General features: G+C 40.8%; 1 protein-coding gene across 1 annotated transcript in view; it reads right to left on the minus strand.

Annotated features, from left to right (window-relative positions):
• Positions 1-8,962, minus strand: part of Kcnh5 (potassium voltage-gated channel subfamily H member 5) — a 276,043-nt gene that overhangs the window by 180,280 nt on the left and 86,801 nt on the right. The window contains exon 7 of the mRNA XM_021179089.2: positions 6,951-7,377. Within this exon, the coding sequence (XP_021034748.1) occupies positions 6,951-7,377 (427 nt within the window). The remainder of the gene's footprint in view (positions 1-6,950; positions 7,378-8,962) is intronic.

Here is an 8,962-nt window from a genome sequence, read left to right on the forward strand (position 1 = left end):
AGAGGGAGAGGGAGAGGGAGAGGGAGAGGGAGAGGGAGAGGGAGAGGAGAAACTTTAAATTCTTGTCCATGATGGATGGACAGAACATACGCAATTCTGAGACCAGCAGTGGAATATTTTTGCTTAGTTTCCTTAGTAGTATTAAATGAAGAAAAGACAAGATTACAAACATCTGCAGTGTTCACATTTGATATTCTGTACATACATGTGTAATAAAGCCTGGAACTGTTCAAGGTGTACCACTTCACGAGTCTGAAAGACTTTTATAACCGTCTCAGTTTATCTGAAGGGAAATATGCCACAAAATCACTACAGACTGCAGAACTAAGAAGAATATTAAAATGCATTTCCTTGGAACAGTCTGGCTATAGAAGCTGGACTCACACAGAGGCTTAAACAGAAATGTAAAGCCAATTGGCACGAAGATGCTGAGTACCAGAATAGATGAAAAGATGTCTATTCATGCATTGAAATGAGATAGCAGAAACTCAAGGAAGAAGGTGGCCAGGCTTAAAACTAATCAGGAACTGAAAACAAGAGGATAGGGGATCTAGATCTTGCAGATATAGTCAGCCACACACAACATAGAAAATAAAATAAAATCAACTATGAATCAATGGCATTTTGAAAACCCAACTGAAATTGTGTGAGAATTTCCAACAGAGATACGAACAGATGGGTATGAACACCTACTTAACCTAGATGAATTGATGATGTGTATGGATACCACCAAAGTCTAATTTGGTGAATCAATGGATTTTATTGGAGCTACCTACAGGAATATAGAGGAGCTATTATTTAGAGGAGCAGAAATGACTCAACAACAGCTGTATCACCAACATCACATTGTAGCATGGATGATACATTACAAAATTTATTTAATAAATTGATTTAATAAAATGGCTTACAGGCTACAGTCCAACTAGTCCAAAAACTATGGTCTACAAACAGAGAGTCCAAGAATCTAGTAGTTGTTCAGTCCATTAGGCTGGATGTCTCAGCAGGTCTTCAGTATATGCCAGAATTCTAAAGGAGCAGGATCTCATGCCAGTGAAGGAATGGACTTGTCAGGGAGAGCAGAAACAAGCAGGCAAAAAGAGCAAGCCTCCTTCTTCCAATTCCTTTATAGAGGCTGCAAGCAGAAGGTGTGGCCCAGATGAAAGGTGGATCTTCCCACCTCAAAAGGTTTGTATTAAAGGTGTATGTTTCCAGTTCAAGAGATTTGGATTAGAAGTGAGTCTTCCCACTTCAGATGATTTAATTAAGAAAAGTCTCTCACAGGTGTATCCTGCCACTTGGGTTAATTCCAGATGGAGTCAACTTGATAACTAAGAATAGACATCAGAGTGGGGAATGTGGTTGATCTGGGAGGTTTGGGGGGGGTAAATATATGTGGAAACAGTAAGCAATTTAGTCTTTGTTTTATATCCACTAGAGATATCTGTGCTAAGGAATGGTGCTGTGTTTTTACTTTTAAAGGGGGTACTCTAGCTTCTAGAGTCTAGACAGGGATTCAAGGACATGAATAGCTATGGAAGAAAAATATAGGGAGCTACTTCAATGGTCCAAGCTATGGACAACATTGATTTGGTCTTAGATAGGAAGTTGTAGCTTGATGATCAAAGGAAATAAGAATGTGTTTACACTTCTACATTGTTTTTATTTTACTTTGATTATGTTATGAAATGCTATTCTAGGCTACCCATATTGAAAAAGAGTCTGGCAAATTCTTTAATATCAAAATATGCACTTACTTGTGGTTCTCATCAGTATCACAGAGAATTAAGAACTTAGGTACATGCAAAACTATAACCGCATATGCACAAGCACCTTTATCTGCAATCCCTTCAAAGTAGAAACATTCTAAAGGAATCCAAGTTGATAAATCCCAAACCCACCTGCATATCAGAATGTATAATTGGGATAGGTACACTTAGAATTTGGCAGAATTCTCACATCGGTTCCCTGTCCTGTGGAGTGATGGCTATTACAGTTGGAAAGGCTAACTGGAAACCTTTAGAATTTTCTCTGGCAAAGGGAAGAGTAAATTGAATGAAAAAAAAAAAGTTATCACATCCCTGGAGGAACTACAGAAATTAGTGCCACCATCAAGAACTTGAAAGATACAGGGGTGATGGCTCCCAATACATTTCCCTTTAACATTTTTATCTAGCCAGTTCAGAAGACAGATGGATCATGGAGAATAACAGTTGAACATTGAAAACTCAATCAAGTAGTGACTCTAATTACAGCATTTATACCAGATGTGGTATCCTTACTTGAGCAGATTAACACATCTCCTGGTACATGGTATGCATGAGTCTATGGATCTAGCAAATGCTTTTTTCTCTGTACCTGTCCATAAAGACCACCAAAAGCAATTTGTTTTTAGTTGGCAAGGCCAGCACTATACCATTACAGTTTTTCCTAAGGATATGTTAACTTTCCAGCCCTGTGTTATAACTTAGTTGGAAAAAACTTTGCTTATCTCTTTCTTCTACAAATTTCACATTAGTTCATTATACTGACTACATTATTCTAATTGGACCAAGTGAACAGGAGATATCAATGACTGTGAATCCATTGGTAACACACACACACACACACACACACACACACACACACACACACACACAATCCAATTAATCTTAAAGGACCTTCTACCTCGGTGAAATACTTAATTAAAACCAGTATATGGCACATGCAGAGACATTCCTTCCCAAGTGAAAGTTAAGTTATTGTACTTGGTCCGTCCTACCACCAAGAAAGAAGCATGATGTTTAGTGGGCCTATAAGGATTCTGGAGACAATACATTCCTCACTTGGGTGTGTTACCCTGGCCCATATGCCAAGTGGCTCAGAAAGCTGTTAGATTTGAGTGGGCTGGGAATAGAAGGCTCATCAACAGGTCAAGGCTGCTGCACAGGATGCTCTACCACTTGGACCATATGATCCAGTAAATCCAGTGGTACCTGAGGTATCAGTGGCAGATAGGGATGCTGTTTGGAGGCTTTGGTAGGCCTCTACAGGTGAATCATAGAAGAGACATTTGGGATTTTGAAGCAAGGTTCTACCATATCCCTTTTGATAGACAGCTCATGGCCTGCTACTGGGCCTTAGTAGAAATAGAACATTTGACAGTGAATTACTGAAACCTGAGCTGCCCATCATAGGCTGGATTTTATCTGACCCATCAAGCTATAAAGTAGCATGTTCACAGTAGTAATCAATTATCAAATGGAACTGGTCTATACATGATCAGACCCAAGCAGGTTCTGAAGGCACAAGCAAGTCATATGAAAAAGTTGTCCAAATGTCTATGGTTTCTACTGTTACAGTGCTGTCTGCTGCCAGGAGTGCACCTGTAAGTTCATGTGCCCCATGGTGAGTGAGGAAGAGAAGACTGGGGCTTGTTTTACTGATGGTTCTCAAGGTTATGCAATCACCACACAAAAATTGGCAGCTGTAGTGTTACAACTGTTTCTGGGACAACCATGAAAGACATCCGTGAAGGGAAATCTTCACAGTAGGCAGAGGTATGGGCAGTCCACGGGGTCATACAGTCTCTTGGAAGGAGAAAGGGAAAGCTCTGCGATTGTTTACTGATTCATGAAACATTCTTAATGATAGGTAAGTTATGCAACCAAGGTAGCTGCCCCAAAACAGAAGGACAAGCAAATAAAACATGGTATGAAAACTGTCCATGTGTGAGAGAGGAAGAGAAAGGTGTTTTATGTGGAGAAAAATAAGTACAATTGAGATATTCTTTTTAATTAAATTAAGCCAGACTCAGACAAATACTTAATGTCTTCTCTCATTTACAGCCTTGGGTTTCATATAGTTATATAAAATAATATATGTGTACATGTCATAAAAGCAGAGGAAATCTGTCTAAGAGATAAAGGACCCTAATGGGAGGGGAGGAGGGAGAAGGCTGTGAAGGGTCATATTCACTGAAAAGCTTACAGTTGTGCTGAGGTATCCTCACATAACACAGCATCATCAACAGTGAATACACACAATGGAGATGTCTTAGGAAACATAAACAATTAGAATGTTTAATTTAATTAAGATGTTCTTAAACAGATGAATGGTTAAATAGCAGTGGTTAAATAGCAGTGGTCCAAACCACAAAATGCAACCCAGAAGAAAGCTATGGACAAATTCCATTCACATTTATCTCAAAGGTATAATTGGAACTTAAAAGGCAACTTTTAAAAGTTTTTATTTTACATGATTTCATTTTTATTACATCTTAAAATCACAAGTAATAAAGAGGTAGAATAGACTGTTAATTTGAAGAGACTGTGGGGGGGGGGAGGTTGGGGGAGGGCCGTAATTGCATGGAGAAGGTCTTTGTGGTGTTAAGACAGTTATGAGTCCTTTTCTGCTTCGTTTTGCTTTGAGGGCTTGTATCAATTACTTTCCTATCACAGTAATAAAGCACCATGAGCAGAGCATCACATGGAAGAAATGGGGTCATAGTTCCAGAAGGTTAGATTCCACAGTGGTGGAGCAGAAGCACAGAAAGAGGAGCAGGAATCTGATAGCTCTTGTTTTGAAGCACAGGGAGGAAGCAAGGAGAACTGGGTAGAAATGGCTCACGTTTTAAACTCTCAAAGGCCTCCTCCTGTGACACACTTGCCCCAACATGGCCATATCTCCTAAACTTCCCACTATCAATGGGGAAACAAAGTGTTCCAATGCCCAAGACTACAGGGGACATCTCGTGTAAGCCACCACCACAGTGCTGTCGCTAAGAACGATCATGGCCTTTCATGCTATGCAAGCACACTACGCGGACCTCTACCCACAACTCCCAACTACGCGGACCTCTACCCACAACTCCCAACTATGCGGACCTCTACCCACAACTCTCAACTCTGTATCTTCCCTGCAACGACAATGACAAGAATCAACACCTGTGGCAGAACATACACTGTAGATTCTGATTCCATATTCCAGGGATGAAAGAAGGAAACCAAGACAAAGCAAATAGAGCCCCTCTCTGCACAACCACTGCAATTTCTAGTCCATTTGTAATATCCTCAGAAAGGTTAGCCAGTTCTAGATTGTATCGGGTAACATGCCTTTCATAAATGTTAAAAGCGGCATAGTGCTGAATTCTACATGTGACAGAACATTTTATTTATCACACTATTGCCCAAATACCTTTTTGATATGAGTACCCATTAAATGAATCACCATGGATTTATCTCTCTGTGTATAGAATATGCCTCCCCCCCCACCACTAAAGGCCCTTAGAAGAGGCAACCCTTGCATTCTAATCTTAGATCTTACTGAAGCCCTAATAATCCACCCTCAGAACTTGGGTACTCTTGTCTCTGTGGCTGAATACATAATGACTAAAGTAGGGAACTAAACAGTTGCTAACACTAGTGTTCCAGTTGTTAGCTTCAGGTTACTCCACAAGGCTTCTCTCAGGGAACTAGCAACAGCTTCCATCATCATCTGCCTCCTGCCTCCAAGCGCACCAAGTGTGGGCTGCCACTCCAGTTCCCTCTCTCTGTTCCCATGTTTTCTCTCTCTTTCTCTGTTTTCACATTTTCTCTTTCCCCTTTCTGTCCTTGTCTGCCTCCCTACCTCATCTCTACCCTCATGGCTCTACTCCCATCTGTCTGTCTGTCTACATGTCCCTTTGTCTACCCCTTCTCCAGGCCCTCGCTCCTCTCCCTTCCCCTAGTAAACCTCCTTTATAGCACATTTATTGCATAACATAATTGCTCAGGGGCATACCTTGCCATGAGCCTGCCAGGTACCTCCATGCTATATTATATTTCATAACATCAGTAGCGTCTGGACTCTCTGAGGCATAAATGTCTTGACTAGTGGTTCTCAACCTGTGGGTCGCAAGCCTCATAGGGTTCACATATCAGATATGCAGCATTAGGAAGATTGAGAATCATTGGCCTAGACTCTGAATCTTTTTCATGAATGTTCACATCTAAAGCTCTATCATTTGGAGCCTCAAAAAAGGAGGAGTAGAAGAAGGCTTATACTAAAGTACTACACAAAATACCAGTAATAATGACTTCAAGGCTTATAAAATGTGCCAAGGCTGATCACGTCTTCAGCACAATCTTGAAGTTACTTTTGGTGGCTGAACTGGGCTTCAGTGAGTCATCTAGGTCAGCTTGAAGGTGGAGATGCCTGGAAACTTTCCTTCGAGACATTTTAAAACAGCATCTAAAGTTTGAACATCTTTCATGTCTGGAACTCTGCTGTCATTCAGTCAGAACGTGGGGGTAGAGCACATGGTCTTTAGCTCTTTGAAAGGGCATTCTACTTTCAAGAACATTGCCAAGTCACTGTAGTCAGGCACGCACACTGAGTCTTGGACTCTGTCACTGCTGCAGGCTTTCAAGTTCACCAACCCTTTCATTCTTTGTCACAAACTCAACTGACTACAGTGCTAGCTTCATTATAAAAAAAATTAAAATAAAAAAATACATCAAACTGTATCCTGAAGTCCACTTTAATTCAGAAATTCAGTTATTGACTAAAATATTTTCTAACTTATGGTCTTATATATATATCCCATCTGCTTTTTTAGGAATCCAACTGCCAACAAAACCTACGGAATGTGCCAGACACCTCCTGTCTAGATACCAGAGCTAGTTCTCTCTCCAGAGCTGCCAGGTACAACAACATGCATGGAATCAAATTGCAGACTTCCCAGTCTGAGTTTTTTATCACCCCCCCACACACACAGTTTTTCATGTGCTAATGCATCCCAAAGAGTAAAATACATTCCTTGCATGTTTATTCTCTAGGGCTAAATCAAAAGTAAACCAATTGCAAATGATTTCAATTAAAACCTTCCTTAAGAGAACAATTATTTCAATCCAATCAGAGTTCAGAGGTAGGAAGAAAAAAAAAACTGTAAAGACTAAAATTGGTTTTAATAGAGAAAGAAAAAAGATACTCACAGCCAACCATCATCATGGCCACTGAGAACATCTTCTCCACGTCTGTGGTTGGAGCTATGTTTCCAAATCCTATGGTTGTAAGGCTCGTCATGGTGAAGTAGAGGGAGGACACATACAGGGAGTCCTTGCTGGGTCCTCCTTCCCAGATCCCTGCACTCGTATTGTAGCGATATGGGGTCCCAATGCTCAAGGCCAACTGGTAGAGCCAGCTGTCTATTTGAATGGTGTTGGTGACTTCATCAATGACCTCATAGTCTCCAATGCTGTACCAGATGCAAGCCAGCCAGTGAGCCACAAGTCCAAACACACATACCAGGAGCACAAGGACCGCTGCTCCATATTCCAGGTAATGGTCCAGTTTCCTAGCAACACGGCCCAGGCGTAAAAGGCGCACCACCTTTAAAGAGCTGAAGAGACTGCTGATTCCCTGTACAAATAAAAAAATTTAAATGACAATAGGAAACAACTTAATGGGCTGCTTTTATAAATATGATCACCCAATCATATACCCAAAACATACAGATCCTAAGCAAGCAAAGAAATGAAACAATGATAAATATTTTTCTTTAAAATGCAAATTCCATTCCACCCAGAAATAGAATGTTTTTGGAATTTACTAGCTGAAACATTTCCATTAGTTAAGAACTGTTCACTCTAAGAGAAGTATAATTTTCAAATGTGTTCTACACAGGGTACAGATAAAGAGATAGTAAACCCGGGCCATTTCTTTCTTTTTGCTATAAAAGTTTCCATTTATTCCTTATTCTCTAATAGGTAAAACCTGGAAACCTTCTGATTAAGGAAACCCCATCTGACTAGAAAACAATAAGCGCTTTGGTATATAAGGGGGCAAGAAGCAACCATCATCCTTATTCCCTCTGAGTCCTGAACTGCCTGGATGAACAGAGCTAAACCTAGAGTTGGTACAAAGTCTCCAAATTCCCACCCTTCTCTAGTTGCAGGCCTACAGAAGTCATCCAAAGAAAGAGCAGCAAGACATTCACACTTTCGTTGATTCAACTTCACAAAGTCAAGAAAGATCCCATAGTCAGGGTTCTGGAAGCATATGAGGTTACCTGGGGAGTAGGGTGGAGGGATGAAGGCGCAGGAAAATGCATCCCTTAGACAGGTTGCAAAACAGAGGGAAACTGAAGCAATGAGCTGGGGTGCTCTCACCTGCAAATCAAGTGAGGGCCATGGCCTCCTCATGTAAATTCTGTTTCCTAGATTGCAGGCATCCTAACCTACTCTGACCAATAGAAGGACTGACTGACAGGGCAGGACAGATATGACATCAACAAGATTTCTATGCACAGAATGGTAAAATTCTTGATATTTAAAACAGCAAAAAAAAAAAAGGTTCAGAATTCATCTGCTCTATTATATGTTATAGATGCTTATTATCATGGAAATTTTGAAGAGAAAGAAAAACTAGAAGAACACAAGATGCAGAGGTGACTGGAGACATGAGAAGTGGCAGTCCATTCTGGTGGTTTCATCCCCACCTGGCTCTTTTTAGGCTTGGATTTCACTTACCAGCTCTCAGATGCCAGGTCATAAAATAAATTCCCTTCCACTTGAACAGTCAGAGTAAACATAAGATGCTGAACCTTAAGTAGTTAAAAGACATAGAAGTGAGGCTCAGGAGACAACTCAGCCTACAAAGTGCTTGCTTCTCTAGTATGAAGAAGCTGAGCTTAATCTCTGGAGACCCTGTAAAAGAGGTCAGACATGGTGGCACATGCTTGTATTCCCAGCACCAGGGAGGTAGAAACAGAAGGATCCAGTCTCTGGTAGGGGACCCTGTCTCAAAAATAATAAATAAGATGAAAATAAGGTGGATAGTGTTTGAAGAGGAGCAATTCCTCCACACATACACAAACATGTATATATAAACACATGAAAGAAAAGGAAGGAAGGAAGGAAGGAAGGAAGGAAGGAAGGAAGGAAGGAAGGAAGGAAGGGAAAGGGAAGAAAAGGAGGGGGAAGGGAAGGGAAGGGAAGGGAAAGGG

The sequence above is a fragment of the Mus caroli genome, chromosome 12 (genome assembly GCF_900094665.2).
Source record: "Mus caroli chromosome 12, CAROLI_EIJ_v1.1, whole genome shotgun sequence".
Taxonomy (NCBI): domain Eukaryota; kingdom Metazoa; phylum Chordata; class Mammalia; order Rodentia; family Muridae; genus Mus; species Mus caroli.